The sequence below is a fragment of the Cetorhinus maximus genome, chromosome 8 (genome assembly GCF_964194155.1).
Source record: "Cetorhinus maximus chromosome 8, sCetMax3.hap1.1, whole genome shotgun sequence".
In the NCBI taxonomy this organism is placed as follows: Eukaryota; Metazoa; Chordata; class Chondrichthyes; order Lamniformes; family Cetorhinidae; genus Cetorhinus; species Cetorhinus maximus.
Window position 1 is genome coordinate 52,989,888 of NC_135886.1, and position 19,988 is coordinate 53,009,875.

The 19,988-nt window shown below is 48.2% G+C and overlaps 1 protein-coding gene across 10 annotated transcripts in view; it reads right to left on the bottom strand.

Moving 5' to 3' along the window:
* The window catches only part of LOC144683635 (BTB/POZ domain-containing protein KCTD20-like), a 71,593-nt gene that overhangs the window by 30,360 nt on the left and 21,245 nt on the right, over positions 1-19,988 (bottom strand). For 4 of the 10 annotated variants that reach the window (XM_078546861.1, XM_078546863.1, XM_078546860.1 and 1 more), the window contains exon 2: positions 2,847-3,037. The exons of 4 other annotated variants lie outside the window; for them this stretch is intronic. In XM_078546861.1, the coding sequence (XP_078402987.1) occupies positions 2,847-3,037 (191 nt within the window). Of the gene's footprint in view, positions 1-1,202; positions 1,218-2,846; positions 3,038-19,988 lie in introns of those variants that run through there. 2 more of the 10 variants (XM_078546867.1, XM_078546866.1) reach the window with 2 other exon arrangements.

Consider the following 19,988-nt stretch of genomic DNA (forward strand, 5'->3'; position numbering starts at 1 on the left):
GGGGGGTTGTACCTGAGGTGAGGGGGGTGCTGTACATGGGGTGAGGGGGGTGTCGTATGTGGGGTGAGGGGGGGGGGGGGGGGGGGGCTGTACTTGGGGTGAGGGGGGTGTTGTACAGGAGTGCAGTGAAGGGTGGGAGTGGGGGCAGTGAAGGGTGGGAGTGGGGGCAGTGAAGGGTGGGAGTGGGGGCAGTGAAGGGTGGGAGTGGGGGCAGTGAAGGGTGGGAGTGGGGGCAGTGAAGGGAGGGAGTGGGGGCAGTGAAGGGAGGGAGTGGGGGCAGTGAAGGGATGGGAGTGGGGGCAGTGAAGGGTGGGAGTGGGGGCAGTGAAGGGTGGGAGTGGGGGCAGTGAAGGGTGGGAGTGGGGGCAGTGAAGGGATGGGAGTGGGAGCAGTGAAGGGTGGGAGTGGGGGCAATGAAGAGTGGGAGTGGGGGCAGTGAAGGGTGGGAGTGGGGGCAATGAAGAGTGGGAGTGGGGGCAGTGAAGGGTGGGAGTGGGGGCAGTGAAGGGTGGGAGTGGGGGCAGTGAAAGGTGGGAGTGGGGGCAGTGAAGTGATGGGAGCGAGAGTGAGGGTATCTGGAAAGGGGAGGGTGATGAATTAGCGAGAACATAACCAGGATAAATAATTGAGTATTTGAACAATTGTCAAGTGCAAAAATTTACAGAAGAGAATTTAGCAAACATCTGTTCACAATCTTTCAGGCTAACAGCAGCTCTACTTCTGATCTTCTTTCATGTCACCAATTTAATGGGAAAGCTTTGGGTGAAGCATGACAGATGGAAGCTTCTGTGCCCATTAGATGGTGCTGTTCCCTGTAATGCCCGGGTCAGATTGGACAAAGTAGAATCTCATCAGGCAGGAAACAAAATTCAGTCTTACAGCCTCTCTCTGTCCCCAGAATGTGGATCTGAGAATGGGACAACAGTCTTACAGCCTCTCTCTGGCACCCAGGGTGCAGCCTGGCTGATGCTTTATGGGTACTTGGTCCTGAATTGAGGCCCAAACTGGCTCAGTCCTACCCAAGGGAAAGGGAATGTCACCAAAGGGAGGTGAACAGATTCTTGCCAGTTTCATTGGCACATATCTGTAGCAAGATCCCAGCAGAGGGCATCATCATTCAAGTGTGGCTGGGCTCAAGGATGGGGCCTATTGGTGGTGGCTTTGGCTGAGAGGAGAATGCAGTTGCTGTCTGAAGACTTTACCTCTTACTAAAGCCTGTTTCCATCCCGCCCAGAGCTGACTCATTCAACTCTGGCTCACAATGTTATAAAACAAGTTCTGTGGCATGGGACTGATTCAGGGGATCCTCCCACACTTCAACATTATCTATGCTGTCCTCATGTGGGGAGGGGGAGGGGAAGACAGGGCAGAGGCACAGAGTGTGAGACAACCTCCTCCCTGAGCTTCATTAGACACTCCTCTTCGTAGTGGCACTACGCCCAGTGGACTCCTGGCAACTGACCTGGGCTCCTGGTTATTAATCTGCTTCCTACTGGATTTGGTTCTCTCACTCCCAGTTGTAGAAAAGATCCATGTTTGAGGGAGCTGGCCTTTCTGAGTCCTGCCCTTCCAGATAGGGACACTTTTTCTGACACTGGTCCCTGTCAAACCACCTACACATTATAAACAGACTGAGAATGCTGAAACATAAACATCAAATGCTGGAAACATTTAGATGTAGTGGTGTCTCTAAGTAAAGACAGTGAGCGTTGAGAGTGTTAAAATACGTTTTCCCTTCTCTTCACAGCTGCTAATTCCCCACCGTCTTTCTCAAGTTTCTCTTTGTCTTTTTTTATATCTCAGGTTAGCAACCCTTGGGGTCTACTCTGGGTTTCCTGATGTGGTACTGAACTGTGCAAAGTGGGGTTGGTGGGGGCATGGGGTGTGGATGGGGAAGAGCCCATGTCAAGTCGAAGGAGGAGCTAGGTAAAGGGCCATTTATTGGCCCTTTACCTAGCTCTTCTTGTCCCAACACCTCCCCCCCCCACCCCTAAACCAGCTTATATTTCACCCCTTTCCTATTTTTACTTAGTTCTATTGAAGGGTCATGAGGACTCGAAACGTCAACTGTGCTCTTCTCCACCGATGCTGCCAGACCTGCTGAGTTTTTCCAGGTATTTCTGTTTTTGTTTTGGATTTCCAGCGTCTGCAGTTCTTTGCTTTTATCAGAGGAGAAAGATCCCACTCTTGATCACCAAGCAGCCACTTACTTCTGGCTGCAAAGTGTGAACAGGTCGACATTGAGTCAATTCAGAATCAGAGATCACAGTGGTGTCCCTCAGCCATTGCCTGCTGGGAGAGGACAAGAGGGGCAGCTGAGTGCAAAACACTCTTAGTCTTTCCTGTGGGTCAATGGGTAGCACTCAACTCTGAGACAGAAAGTCGTTGGTTCAAGCCCCGCTTTCAAGTAGATCCCATTCCAGAGATTTGAGCATGTAATCCAGGCCAACACTCCTGTGCAGTACTGAGGGAGTGCTGCACTGTCAGAGGAACCCCCTTTCAGATAACATGTTAAACCAAGGCCCTGTCTACCATCTCAGGTGGTTGTAAAGGGTCCCATGGCATCGTTTTGAAGACGAGTAGGGGAATTTTATCTCCAGTGTCCTGACCAATATTAATCCCTCAATCAGCATCACAAAAACAGATAATTTGGTCCTTGTCACATTGCCATTTGTGGGAGATTGCTGGGGGAAAATTGGCTGCCATGAATCTTACATTACAATAGTGACAACACTTCAAACAGTACTTCAGTGGCTGTAAAGCACTTTGGACATCCTGAAGGCATGATAGAAAACAAGCCATCCTTCTTCCTGTAAATCAGATGAAGGTGTTGTTGAGCTACCCACCCAGGCTCCGCTGCCTGATGGGGTTCACCATGTTGCGGAGACATGGTGGGAGGCTGCTCCCTTCTCGTTGGTGAGGACCTTTGCCAATCTGCTCTGAAGGATACAGACTCCGGTCAATCACTGCAACATTCCCGTGAAGACTCATCCTGGGACTTCCTACGATCGGCTGCCTCAGTAAGCGTGGCAAGGACCTGCGGGAGGGAGAGAGAAGTCAGGATTATCGACAGGATGGACCTGGCAGCATTGTCCTTCCGGATGAAATCAATAAAAGTCCAAGTCCATTAGTGAGTTGCCAATAGGAGCACGAGCATTGATAGCACAGTGTCGAGGAGGGAACTTCCCACATTTATTAGGCCATGACACCACCTTCCTATTGGCTGACAGAGAGTGCCAAAAATGGTGTCTCCTTCCTACTGGTCCTCTGATGGGTCTATTAGCACCAATGACCTACTGATACTTTAAAAAGGAAGGGTTTGGCCCAGGCTTGGCACTGATGATGACAGCAACTGTAAGTGATATTTAAGAGCCCAATACAGAATGTAAGATGCACTGAGTTAAAAGCCATTCAAAATACAAGGTGACAAGGTGGCAAGGTGACGACACTATTTTATACTGAACATTATACAGGACTACCTTTCAATTCCTTCCTGCTATCTGGGGCAGTCCAATCAGTAGCTATCAGACGTACAGCTCAAACAATATCACATAGCTCCTGTTCTACATGCGTGCCCACACACCTCAAATACAGGCAGTGTACCCACATAGGTCAAATACAGGCAGTGTGCCCAAACACCTCAAATACAGACAGTGTGCCCACAAAGCTCAAGTACATAGTGCGCCCTTACACCTCAAATAAAGTGTGTTCGCACACCTCAAATAGACACAATGTGCACACACACCTCAAATATAGTTTGTTCACACATCTCAAATACAAACACAGTGTGCCCAAACACCACAAATACAGACGCAGTGTGCCCAAACACCTCAAATACAGACAGTGTACTCAGACATCTCAAATAACGACGCAGTGTGCCCACATCTCAAATACAGTGTACTCAGACACCTCAAATAAAGACAGTGTGCCCACATACCTCAAATACAGACAGTGTGCCCTAACGCCTTAAATATAGACACAGTGGGCCTAAACACCTCAAGTACAATTTGCCCACACACCTCAAATACAGACAGTGTTCCCACACACCCCAAATACAGTGTGCCCACACACCTCAAATATAGTTTGCCCACACACCTCAAATACAGACACTGCCCACACAAATCAAATACAGTATGCCCACACACCTCAAATACACATCGTGTGCCCACACAGGTCAAATACAGGCAGTGTGCTCACACAGCTCAAATACACACATAGTGTGTTACACATCTCAAATACAGTGCACCACACAGCACAAATACAGTGTGCCCACACAACTCAAATACAGGCACTGTGCCCACATAGGTCAAATACAGGTGGTGTGCCCACACAGCTCAAATACAGTGTGTTCGCACTGTTCAAATATACACAATGTGCCCACACACCTCAAATATAGTTTGCTCACACGCCTCAAATATAGATAGTGTGCCCTAACACCTCAAATAAAGACACAGTGCGCCCACACACACCAAATACAGTGTGCCCACACAAATCAAATGCAGTGTGCCCACAACCCTCAAACAGAGAAACAGTGTGCCCAAACACCTCAAATACGGATGCAGTGCACCCACACACCTCAAATACAGACAGTGCACCCACACACCTCAAATACAGACAGTGTTCCCACACACCTCAAATACAGACAGTGTTCCCACACACCTCAAATACAGACAGTGTTCCCACACACCTCAAATACAGACAGTGCTCCCACACACCTCAAATATAGTTTGCTCACACACCTCAAATACAGACAGTGTGTCTGTAACCCGAACCATAACCCACAAATCTCAAATACAAACACAGCATGACTGTACACCTCAAATTCAGTTTGCCCACACACCTCAAATACAGATACAGTTTGCCGACACAGCACAAATACAGACAGTGTGCTCACACAGCTCAAATACAGACACAGTATGCCCACACATCTCAAATACAGACACGGTATGCTCAGACATCTCAAATACTGACAGTGTGCCACACACCTAAAATACACCGTGCCCACACAGCTCAAATAGTGTACCCACACACCTCAAACACAGTTTGCCCACACACCTCAAATGCAGACAGTATGCTCACACAACTCAAATGCAGACAGTGTGCTCACACAACTCAAATATAGTTTGCCCACACATCTCAAATACAGACACAGTATGCCCACACACCTCAAATACACAGTGTGCTCACACACCTCAAATACAGACACTGTGTGTCCACGCATGTCAAATACAGACAGCGTTCCCACACACCTCAAATACAGACACAGTGTGCCCACACATCTCAAATACAGACACGGTGTGCTCAGACATCTCAAATACTGACAGTGTGCCACACACCTCAAATACAGTTTGCCCACACACCTCAAATGCAGACAGTGTGCCCACATACCTCAAATACAGACACACTGTTCCCACACACCTCAGATACAGACACAATGTGCTCACAAACCTCAAATGCTGACAGTGTGCCCTCACACCTAAAATACAGTTTCCCCACACACCTCAAATGCAGACAGTGTGCTCACACAACTTAAATATAGTTTGCCCACACAGCTCATATACAGGTACAGTGTGCCCAAACACCTAAAATACAGTTTGCCAACACAACTCAAGTACAGACACAATGTTCCCACACATCTCAAATAGAGACACAATGTTCCCAAACACCTCCAATACAGACAGTGTGCCCACACACCTGAAATAGTTTGCCGATACACCTCAATTACAGACAGTGTGCGCACACACCTTAAATACAGCATGCCCACACATCTCAAATACAGTCAGTGTGCTCTCACACCTCAAATACAGACAATTTGCCCAAATGCCACAAATACAGACAGTGTGCCCACACATCTCAAATATAGTTTGCCACACATCTCAAATACTGACACACTGCCAAACACTTCAAATGCAGACAGTGTGCACACACAGCTCAAATACAGACACAGTGTGCCCACACACCTAAAATACACCGTGCCCACACAGCTCAAATGCAGACAGTGTGCTCACAAACCTCAAATATAGTTTGCACAGACACCTCAAACACAGACACTGTGTGCCCACACATGTCAAATACAGACAGTGTTCCCACACACCTCAAATACAGACACTGTCTGCCCACACAAATCAAATACAGTATGCCCACACACAAATACACAGAGTGTGCCCACACAGGTCAAATACACACAGTGTGTTACACATCTCAAATACAGTGCACCACACAGCACAAATACAGTGTACCCACACAACTCAAATACAGGTAGTGTGCCCACAGCTCAAATACAGTGCGCATATTTGAAGAGTGCGAACCCACTGTATTTGGGGTGTGTGGGCACACTGTCTGTATTTGAGGCGTGTGGGCACATTGCGCATATTTGAACAGTGCGAACCCAATGTGCCCACACGCCTCAAATACAGACAGTGTGCCCACACACTCCAAATACAGACAGTGTGCCCACACACCTCAAATATAGTTTACCCACACACCTCAAATGCAGACACAGTGTGCTGACACACCACAAATTCAGTTTGCCCACACATCTCAAGTATAGACACAGTGTGTCTGTAACCCTAATCCCAACCCATAAACCTTAAATACAAACACAGCATGCCCACAGACCTCAAATACAGACACAGCATGCCCAAGCACCTGAGATACAGACACAGTGTGCCCAAACACCTCAGATACAGACACAGTTTGCCAACACACCTCAAATACAGTGTGCCCAAACATCTCAAATAGAGTGTGCCCACACACCTCAAATACAGACAGTGTGCCCACACACCCCAAACACAGACAATGCGCCCACACATCTCAAATACAGACAATGCGCCCACACATCTCAAATACAGATAGTGTGTGCCCACACATCTCAAATACAGACAGAGTGTGCCCACACATCTCAAATACAGACAGAGTGTGCCCACACATCTCAAATACAGACAGAGTGTGCCCACACACCTCATATACAGACAGTGTGCCCACACACCTCATATACAGACAGTGTGCCCACACACCTCATATACAGACAGTGTGCCCACACACCTCATATACAGACAGTGTGCCCACACACCTCATATACAGACAGTGTGCCCACACACCTCATATACAGACAGTGTGCCCACACACCTCATATACAGACAGTGTGCCCACACACCCCAAATACAGACAGTGTGCCCACACACCCCAAATACAGACAGTGTGCACACACACCCCAAATACAGACACAGTGTGCCCACACACCCCAAGTATAGTTTGCCCACACACCTCAAATGCAGACACAGTGTGTTGACACACCGCAAATTCAGTTTGCCCACACACCTCAAGTATAGACACATAATCCTAACCCATAAACCTTAAATACAAACACAGCGTGCCCACAGACCTCAAATACAGACACAGTGTGCCCAAGCACCTGAGATACAGACACAGTGTGCCCAAACACCTCAGATACAGACACAGTGTGCCCACACACCTGAAATACAGACACAGTGTGCCCAAACACCTCAGATACAGACACAGTGTGACCACACACCTCAAATATAGACAGTGTTCCCACACAACTCAAATGCGGGCACAGTGTGCCCACACATCTCAAATACAGACAGAGTGTGGCCACATACCTCACATACAGTGTGCCCACACACCTCAAATACAGTGTGCCCACACACCTCAAATACAGACAGTGTTCCCACACATCTCAAATATAAAGTGTTCCTACACATCTCAAGTACAGACAAAGTGTGCTCACACACCTCAAATACAGACACAGTGTGTCCATGCACCTCAAATACAGACAGTGTGCCCAAACATCTCAAATACAGTCAGCCCACACATAACAAATAGTTTGCCCATGCACTTCAAATAAGTACAGTGGGCCCACACATCTCAAATACAGTGTGTCCACGTATCTCAAACACAGATGCAGTGTGCCCACACACTCATATATAGTGTGCCCACACACCCAAACACAGACACAGTATGCCCACACACCCCAAACACAGACACAGTGTGCCCAAACAACTCAAATACAGGCAGTGTGCCCACTCTTCTCAAATACAGTGTTCCCACACACCTCAAATAAAGACACAGTGTGCCCACACACCCCAAATACAGACAGTGTGCCCACACACCCCAAATACAGACACAATGTGCCCACACATGCCAAATGCAGACACAGTGTGCCCACACACCCCAAATACAAGCACAGTGTGCCCACACACCCCAAATACAGACACAGTGTGCCCAAACAACTCAAATACAGACAGTGTGCCCACTCTTCTCAAATACAGTGTGCCCACGCACCTCAAATACAGACACAGTGTGCCCACACACCTCAAATTTGGTTTGCCCACAGACCTCAAATGCTGACAGTGTGCTGACCTACTGCAAATTCAGTTTGCCCATACACCTCAAGTATAGACACAGTGTGTCTGTAACCCTAATCCTAACCCATAAACTTTAAATACAAACACAGCTTGTCCACAGACCTCAAATACAAACACAGCATGCCCAAGCATCTGAGATACAGACACAGTGTGCCCAAACACCTCAGGTACAGACACAGTGTGCCCACACACCTGAAAAACAGAGAGTGTGCCCACACACCTGAAAAACAGAGAGTGTGCCCACACACCTGAAAAACAGACAGTGTGCCCACACACCTGAAATACAGACAGTGTGCCCACACACCTCAAATACAGAGTGTGCCCACACACCTCAAATACAGAGTGTGCCCACACACCTCAAATACAGAGTGTGCCCACACACCTCAAATACAGAGTGTGCCCACACATCTCAAACACAGAGTGTGCAAACATCTCAAATATAGACAGAGTGTGCCCACACATCTCAAATACAGACAGTGTGCCTACAAAACTCATAAACAGACACAGTGTGCCCACACACCCCAAATACAGTGTGCCCAAACACCACAAATACAGACAGTGTTCGCACACAACTCAAATGCAGGCACGGTGTGTCCACACACCTCAGATACAGACACTGTGTGCCCACACACATCAAATACAGACACTGTGTACACACACACCTCACATAGTCTACCCACACACCTCAAATACAGACACAGTGTGTCCACACACCTCAAATACAGTGTGCCCAAACACTTGAAATACAGACAGTGTGCCCACACTCCTCAAATACTGTGTGCCTACACACCTGAAATACAGTGTGCCCACACACCTCAAATAAAGACAGTGTTCCCACACATCTCAAATATAAACAGTGTTCCCACGCATCTCAAGTACAGACAAAGTGTGCCCACACACCTCACATACAGACACAGTGTGTCCATACACCTCAAATACAGACAGTGTGCCCAAACATCTCAAATACAGTCAGCCCACACATCTCAAATACAGTGTGTCCACATATCCCAAACACAGATGCAGTGTGCCCAAACACCACAAATAGAGACACAGTATGCTCACACACCTCAACTATAGACAAAAACAAAAACAAAAAGCTAAAAGCTACTGCGGATGCTGGAAATCCAAAACAAAAACAGAATTACCTGGAGAAACTCAGCAGGTCTGGCAGCATCGGCGGAGAAGAAATCAGTTAACGTTTCGAGCCTTCATGGCCCTTCGGCAGAACTGAAGCATAGTTAGAAGAAGGGAGAAATATAAATTGGTTTAAGGTGGGTGGGGGCGGGGGTGGGGGGGGGGTAGAGAGAGACATTGAGGGTGTGGTGATTGTGGAGATGAGCAGATAATCAAAAGATGTCACAGACAAAAGGGTCAAAGAGGTGTCGAAGGTGGTGACATTTGTCTGAGAAAAGTGCTAATTAAGAATGGAAGACAGGATATTCAAAGTACAGCTCTAGTGGGGGTGGGGTGGAAAGACTAACAAGGTTTTAGTTTAGATTTAAAAATAATGGAAATAGGTGGGGAAAGAAGAATCTATATAAATTATTGAAAAAAAAGGGGGGGTGGGGGGGGCGAAGAAACGGGGTGGGGATGGGGGGAAGGGGGAGTTTAAGATCTAAAGTTGTTGAATTCAATATTCAGCCCGGAAGGCTGTAAAGTGCCTAGTCGGAAGATGAGGTGCTGTTCCTCCAGTTTGCGTTGGGCTTCACTGGAACAATGCAGCAAGCCAAGGACAGACATGTGGGCAAGAGAACAGGGTGGAGTGTTAAAATGGCAAGCGACAGGGAGGTTTGGGTCTTTCTTGCGGACAGACCGCAGGTGTTCCGCAAAACGGAACACTATAGACAGCTATAGACAGCTATATGTCAACTATAGACAGTCTGCCAACACACCTCAAATACAGGCACAGTGTGCCCACACACCCCAAACACAGACACAGTGTGCCCAAAAACCTCAAATAAAGACACAGTGTGCCCAAGCACCTGAGATACAGGCACAGTGTGCCCAAGTACCTCAGATACAGACACAGTGTGCCCAAACACCTCAGATACAGACACAGTGTGCCCACACACCTCAAATAAAGACAGTATGCCCAAGCAGCTGAGATATGGACACAGTGTGCCCAAGCACCTCAGATACAGACACAGTGTGCCCAAGAACTTCAGCTACAGACACAATGTGCCCACGCACCTCAAATACAGACACAGTGTGCCCACACATCTCAAAAACAGAGTGTGCCCACACACTTCATATACAGACAGTGTGCTCACACACCTCATATACAGACAGTGTGCCCACACACCTCATATACAAACAGTGTGCCCACACACCTCATATACAGACAGTGTGCCCACACACCTCATATACAGGCAGTGTGCCCACACACCTCATATACAGACAGTGTGCCCACACACCTCATATACAGACAGTGTGCCCACACACCTCATATACAGGCAGTGTGCCCACACACCCCAAATACAGACAGTGTGCACACACACCCCAAATACAGACACAGTGTGCCTACACACCCCAAATACAGTGTGCCCAAACACCTCAAATAGAGACAGTGTTCCCACACAATTCAAATGCAGGCACATTGTGCCCACACACCCCAAATATAGTTTGCCCACACACATCAAATGCAGACACAGTGTGTTAACACACCGCAAATTCAGTTTGCCCACACACCTCAAGTATAGACACAGTGTGTCTGTAACACTAATCCTAACCCATAAATCTTAAATACAAACACAGTGTGCTCACAGACCTCAAATACAGACACAGCATGCCCAAGCACCTGAGATACAGACAGTGTGCCCAAACACCTCAGATACAGACACAGTGTGCCCACACACCTGAAGTACAGACAGTGTTCCCACACAACTCAAATGCAGGCACAATGTGCCCACACATCTCAAATACAGACAGAGTGTGGCCACATACCTCATATACAGTGTGCCCACACACCTCAAATACAGACAGTGTTCCCACACATCTCAAATATAAACAGTGTACCCACACATCTCAAGTACAGACAAAGTGTGCCCACACACCTCAAATACAGTGTGCTCACACACCTCAAATACAGACAGTGTGTCCATGCACCTCAAATACAGACAGTGTGCCCAAACATCTCAAATACAGTCAACCCACACATCACAAATAGTTTGTCCACACACTTCAAATAAGGACAGTGAGCCCACACATCTCAAATACAGTGTGTCCACATATCTCAAACAAAGACACAGTGTGCCCACACACTCATATATAGTGTGCCACATACAGACACAGACAGCCCACACGTAACAAATAGTTTGCCCACACACTTCAAATAAGGACAGTGGGCCCACACGTCTCAAATACAGTGTGCCCAAACACCTCAAATACAGACACAGTGTGCCCACTTTTCTCAAATACAGCGCGCCCACACACCTCAAATAAAGACACAGTGTGCTCACACACCTCAAATACAGACAGAGTGTGCCCACACATGCCAAATACAGACAGAGTGTGCCCACACACCTCAAATACAGACAGTGTGCCCACACACCTCAAATACAGACAGTGTGCCCACACACCTCAAATACAGACACAGTGTGCCCACACACCTCAAATATAGTTTGTCTACACACCTCAGATGCAGATACAGTGTGTCTGTAACCCTAATCCTAACCCATAAACCTTAAATACAAACAGTGTGTCCACAGACATCAGATAAAGACACAGCATGCCCAAGCACCTGAGATACAGACACAGTGTGCCCAAACGTCCCAGGTAAAGACACAATGTGCCCGCACACCTCAAATACAGTGTGCCCACACACCTGAAAAACAGAGAGTGTGCCCACACCCCTCAAATACAGACACTGTGTGCCCACACACCTCAAATACAACTACAGTTTGCCCAGACACCTCAAATACAGTTTGCCCACACACCTCGAATACAGACTGTGTGCCCACACACCTCAAATACAGACTGTGTGCCCACACACCCCAAATACAGACAGTGTTCCCACACAACTCAAATGCAGGCACAGTGTGTCCACACAGCTCAAATCCAGACACTGTGTGCCCACACACATCAAATACAGACACTGTGTGCCCACACACATCAAATACAGAGTGTGCCCACACACCTCAAATAGCGTACCCACACACCTTAAATACAGACAGTGTGCCTACACACCTCAAATACAGTGTGTCCAAACACCTCAAATACAGACAGTGTCCCACACAACTCAAATGCAGGCACAGTGTGCCCACACACCTCATATACAGTTTGCCAACACACCTCAAATACAGTGTGGCCACACACCTCAGATACAGACAGTGTGCCCACACACCTCAAATACAGACAGAGTGTGCCCTAATACCTCATATACAGGCAGAGTGTGCCCACACACCTCAAATACAATGTGCCCACACACCTCAAATATAAACAGTGTTCCCACACATCTCTAGTACAGACAAAGTGTGCCCACACACCTCAAATACAGACACAGTGTGTCCATGCACCTCAAATACAGACAGTGTGCCCGAACATCTCAAATACAGTCAGCCCACACATCACAAATAGTTTGCCCACACACTTGAAATAAGGAAAGTGGTCCACACATCTCAAATACAGCGTGTCCACATAACTCAAACACAGACGCAGTGTGCCCACACACTCATATATAGTGTGCCCACACACCCCAAACACAGACAGTGTGCCCAAACACCTCAAATACAGACAGAGTGTGCCCACACATCTCAAATACTAGACAGAGTGTGCCCACACACCTCAAGTACAGACAGTGTGCCCACACACCTCAAATACAGACACAGTGTGCCCACACACCTGAAAAACAGAGAGTGTGCCCACACACCTCAAATACAGGGAGTATGCCCACACACCTCAAGTACAGACAGTGTGCCCACACACCTCAAATACAGACAGTGCCCACACACCTCAAATACAGGCAGAGTGTGCCCGCACACCTCAAATACAGACAGTGCCCACACACCTCAAATACAGGCAGAGTGTGCCCACACACCTCAAATACAGACAGTGCCCACACACCTCAAATACAGGCAGAGTGTGCCCACACACCTCAAATACAGACAGTGCCCACACACCTCAAATACAGGCAGAGTGTGCCCACACACCTCAAATACAGGCAGAGTGTGCCCACACACCTCAAATACAGGCAGAGTGTGCCCACACACCTCAAATACAGGCAGAGTGTGCCCACACACCTCAAATACAGGCAGAGTGTGCTCACACACCTCAAATACAGGCAGAGTGTGCTCACACACCTCAAATACAGGCAGAGTGTGCCCGCACACCTCAAATACAGGCAGAGTGTGCCCACACACCTCAAATACAGACAGTGCCCACACACCTCAAATACAGGCAGAGTGTGCCCACACACCTCAAATACAGACAGTGCCCACACACCTCAAATACAGGCAGAGTGTGCCCACACACCTCAAATACAGACAGTGCCCACACACCTCAAATACAGGCAGAGTGTGCCCACACACCTCAAATACAGGCAGAGTGTGCCCACACACCTCAAATACAGGCAGAGTGTGCTCACACACCTCAAATACAGGCAGAGTGTGCCCACACACCTCAAATACAGGCAGAGTGTGCCCACACACCTCAAATACAGACAGTGTGCCCACACACCTCATATACAGAGTGTGCCCACACACCTCAAGTACAGACACAGTGTGCCCACACACCTCAAATACAGACAGTGTGTCCATGCACCTCAAATACAGACAGTGTGCCCAAACATCTCAAATACAGTCAGCCCACACATCACAAATAGTTTGCCCACACACTTGAAATAAGGAAAGTGGTCCACACATCTCAAATACAGCGTGTCCACATAACTCAAACACAGACGCAGTGTGCCCACACACTCATATATAGTGTGCCCACACACCCCAAACACAGACAGTGTGCCCAAACACCTCAAATACAGACAGAGTGTGCCCACACATCTCAAATACTAGACAGAGTGTGCCCACACACCTCAAGTACAGACAGTGTGCCCACACACCTCAAATACAGACACAGTGTGCCCACACACCTGAAAAACAGAGAGTGTGCCCACACACCTCAAATACAGGGAGTATGCCCACACACCTCAAGTACAGACAGTGTGCCCACACACCTCAAATACAGACAGTGCCCACACACCTCAAATACAGGCAGAGTGTGCCCGCACACCTCAAATACAGACAGTGCCCACACACCTCAAATACAGGCAGAGTGTGCCCACACACCTCAAATACAGACAGTGCCCACACACCTCAAATACAGGCAGAGTGTGCCCACACACCTCAAATACAGACAGTGCCCACACACCTCAAATACAGGCAGAGTGTGCCCACACACCTCAAATACAGGCAGAGTGTGCCCACACACCTCAAATACAGGCAGAGTGTGCTCACACACCTCAAATACAGGCAGAGTGTGCCCGCACACCTCAAATACAGGCAGAGTGTGCCCACACACCTCAAATACAGACAGTGCCCACACACCTCAAATACAGGCAGAGTGTGCCCACACACCTCAAATACAGACAGTGCCCACACACCTCAAATACAGGCAGAGTGTGCCCACACACCTCAAATACAGACAGTGCCCACACACCTCAAATACAGGCAGAGTGTGCCCACACACCTCAAATACAGGCAGAGTGTGCCCACACACCTCAAATACAGGCAGAGTGTGCTCACACACCTCAAATACAGGCAGAGTGTGCCCACACACCTCAAATACAGGCAGAGTGTGCCCACACACCTCAAATACAGGCAGAGTGTGCCCACACACCTCAAATACAGACAGTGTGCCCACACACCTCATATACAGAGTGTGCCCACACACCTCAAGTACAGACACAGTGTACCCACACACCTCAAATACAGCCAGTGTGCCCACATACCTGAAATACAGTTTGCCCATACACCTCAAATAGGGTGCCATACATCTGAAATACAGTGTGCCCGCACATCACAAATAGTTTGCTCACACACTTCCAATAAGGACAGTGTACCCACACTCCTCAAATACAGTCACCTTGTGCCCACACACCGCAAATACAGATACAGTGTGCCCACACACCGCAAATAGTGTGTCCACACACCTCAAATACAGACACTGTATGTCCACACACCTCAAATACAGACTGTGCGCCCATGCACATAAAATGCAGACACTGTGTACCCACCCAAATAAATTGCAGACACTGTGTGCCCACACACATAAAATACAGACAGTGTGCCCATGCACCGAAAATACAGTTTGCCCACGCACCTCAAGTGCAGTTTGCCCACATACCTCAATAACAGTGTGCGCACACACGTCAAATACAGACACAGTGTGGCCACACACCCCAAATACAGGCACAGTGTGCCCACACACCCCAAATACAGGCACAGTGTGCCCACACACCCCAAATACAGGCACAGTGTGCCCACACACCCCAAATACAGGCACAGTGTGCCCACACACCCCAAATACAGGCACAGTGTGCCCACACACCCCAAATACAGGCACAGTGTGCCCACACACCCCAAATACAGGCACAGTGTGCCCACACACCTCAAATATAGTTTGCCCACACACCTCAAATGCAGACACAGTGTGCTGACACACCGCAAATTCAGTTTGCCCACACACCTCAAGTATAGACACAGTGTGTCTGTAACCCTAATTCTAACCCATAAACCTTAAATACAAACACAGCGTGCCCACAGATCTCAAATACAGACACAGCATGCCCAAGCACCTGAGATATAGACCCAGTATGCCCGCACACCTCAAATACAGACAGTGTGCCCACACACCTCAAATACAGACAGTGTGCCCACACACCTCACATCTGAAATACATACCGTGTGCCCACACACCTCAAATACAGACACTGTGTCTGTAACGCTAACCCACACACCTCAAATACAGACACAGTGTGCCACACACCTCAAATAAAGACATAGTGCGCCACACACCTCAAATACAGACGCAGTGCACCACACACCTTAAATACAGGCACAGTGCGCCACACACCTCAAATACAGACACAGTGCGCCACACACCTCAAATACAAACACAGTGCACCACACACCTCAAATACAGACACAGTGTGCCCACACACCTCAAATACAGACACAGTGTGCCCACGCACCTAAAAAACAGACAGAGTGTGCTCAAACACGTCATATACAGACAGTGTGCTCACAGACCTCAAATACAAATACAGTGTGCCCATACACCTGAAATACAGACAGTGTTGCCACACAACTCAAATGCAGGCACAGTGTGCCCACACACCTCAAATGCAGGCAAAGTGTGCCCACGCACCTCAAATACAGACACAGTGTGCCCACACACCTCAAATACAGACACTGTGTCTGTAACTCTAACCCACATACATCAAGTACAGACACAGTATGCCCACACACCTCAAATACAGACACTGTGTCTGTAACTCTAACCCACACACATCAAGTACAGACATAGTGCGCCACACACCTCAAATACAGACACAGTGCGCCACACACCTCAAATACAGACACAGTGCGCCACACACCTCAAATACAGACACAGTGTGCCACACACCTCAAATACAGACACAGTGCGCCACACACCTCAAATACAGACAGAGTGTGCCACACACCTCAAATACAGACACAGTGCACCACACACCTCAAATACAGACACTGTGTCTGTAACTCTAACCCACACACATCAAGTACAGACATAGTGTGCCACACACCTCAAATAAAGACATAGTGCACCACACACCTCAAATACAGACACAGTGCACCACACACCTCAAATACAGACACAGTGCACCACACACCTCAAATACAGACACAGTGCACCACACACCTCAAATACAGACACAGTGCACCACACACCTCAAATACAGACACAGTGCACCACACACCTCAAATACAGACACAGTGTGCCACACACCTCAGATACAGACACAGTGTGCCACACACCTCAAATACAGACACAGTGTGCCACACACCTCAAATACAGACACAGTGTGCCACACACCTCAAATACAGACACAGTGCACCACACACCTCAAATACAGACAGAGTGTGCCACACACCTCAAATACAGACACAGTGTGCCACACACCTCAAATAAAGACATAGTGCGCCACACACCTCAAATACAGACACAGTGCACCACACACCTCAAATACAGACACAGTGTGTCCACACGCCTCATATACAGACACAGTGTGCCCACATACCTCAAATATAGACAGTGTGACCAAACACCTCAAATACAGACAGTGTGCCCACACACCTCAAATACAGACACAGTGTGCCCACATATCTCAAATACAGTATGCCACACACCTCAAATACAGGTATGGTGTGCCCAAACACCTCAAATACAATTTGCCAACACACCTCAAATACAGTGCGCCCGCACATCTGAAACAGTGTGCCCACACATCTCAAAAGCAGAGTGCCCACACAGCTCGAACACCGTGTGCCCACACATCTCAAATACACTGTGCCCACATAGCTCAAATAAATTGTGCCTACACAGCTCAAATACATACCATGTGCCCACATACCTGAAATGCAGACATGGTGTGCCCACATACCTGAAATGCAGACATGGTGTGCCCACACACCTCAAACACAGACAGTGTGCCCACACACCTCAAACACAGACAGTGTGCCCACACACCTCAAACACAGACAGTGTGCCCACACACCTCAAACACAGACAGTGTGCCTTCACACCTCAAATACAGGCACAGTGCCCACACACCTCAAATACAGTGTGCCTACACACCTCTAATACAGTGTGCCCACACACCTCTAATACAGGCACCGTGCCCAAACACCACAAATACAATTTGCCAACACACCTCAAATACAGTGTGCCCACACATCTGAAATACATACCGTGTGCCCACACACCTCAAATACAGACAGTGTGTGCACACGCACCTCAAATACAGACAGTGTGTGCACACGCACCTCAAATACAGACACTGTGTGCCCACACACCTCAAATAGAGAGACACTGTGCCCAAACACCTCAAATACCATGTGCCCACACACCTCAAATACACAGTGTGTCCACACACCTCAAATATACTGTGCCCACACAGCTCAAATACACAGAGTGCCCACGCAGCTCAAATACACAGAGTGCCCATGCAGCTCAAATACACAGAGTGCCCACACACCTCAAATACAGACACCGTGTGCCCACACAGCTCAAATACATACTGTGTGCCCACAAAGCTCAAACACAGAGTGCCCACCCAGGTCAAATACAATGTGCCCACCCAGGTCAAATACAGTGTGCCCACACAGCTCAAGAGGAATGATGAAAACTTGGGATAGGTGCTCAAGGAGAGATTGGGAGACTGGGAAATGCAGCTTGACAGAGAGAGGGGATTGGGGAACCAGCTTTTAGGGAGAGATGGAGAAAGAGCGTCGGAATGAGGTTGGAATGGGGAAAGAGGGTGGTTAAGGCTGGGGAATAGGGAATTAAGGAAAGAGAGAGGTTTGGGCGGGAGAATGGGGGCTGGGACGGGTGGTGTAAATGGGAGAATTAGCTGAGGAGTTGTGAGAGAGAAAGGGGCCAGCAGTAGTTGGATGATTGGGTTTCGAGCAAGTGTGGTGGCGAGGCATGCTGTGGGTTGGCATGGGAACCAACATAGAAGGAGCAGGAAGAAGGTGGTGAGTGGGAGCGGCACTGAGGAAGGAGCAACTAGTAAAAGGGGGGGAGGGGGGGGAGAGGGCAATGAAACCCAGGCACCTACCTCAGGCAAAGAGTGAAAGATTTCCATTGGTAGAAAATGGGGTTCCAGGGAATGGAAAACAAGGATTCTGGAAGAAATAAGGAGTACAGTTCTGGAACTGAGAGCTATTAGACTGTGGAATCCTTCATCACAAAAGGAGAAATGTAGAAGGATCTTGGGGGTGAAGGGTGGGAAGGGTTGCAGGAGAGAACAGCAACATTAGTGGCCAAATAGAGGCCAAATAAAGGCCAAATGTCCTCTAATTTCTAGAATTCTATGAAAACTTCCCCTCTGGCCCGGGAGTGGTTTGGAAATGTTGCTGCTGTGCGGAGTTGAGGATGTGTACTCTCAGCAGTTCCCCAAACACTGAGCCTGCTGCCCTTTCTACAATATCTGGGTTTGGTGCAGGTTGGTGTGTGCTGGTTTTAACCTGTGAAATCCATGTATAGATCAGCTCTGACTGAGGATCTGAAGTTTGGAGTTATCACCTTCACATGGAGCTGGAGAGTTCAGGGAGAACAGAGATTGGGCCTGTTAAACTGGCATTGAGCCTAATGACACCTGTGCAGTACAGGGGAATTCTGGCTTCAGTTTCAGGATGAATATCAGCAGGTTAGAAAATCACTGTGTCACAAGTAGAATATTGCTACCAATCATGACATGACTATCAGTGAGTTTTTACATTGGTGTAGGTCATGAGGGGAACTCAAGTATTACCATTAATACTACTAGTTATCAGTGTCAGTTCCCCTCAATTCTGCAAATCACTTCCCCATTCTCAGGTTATGTAGATTCATTATTTCAATTTGATGTCT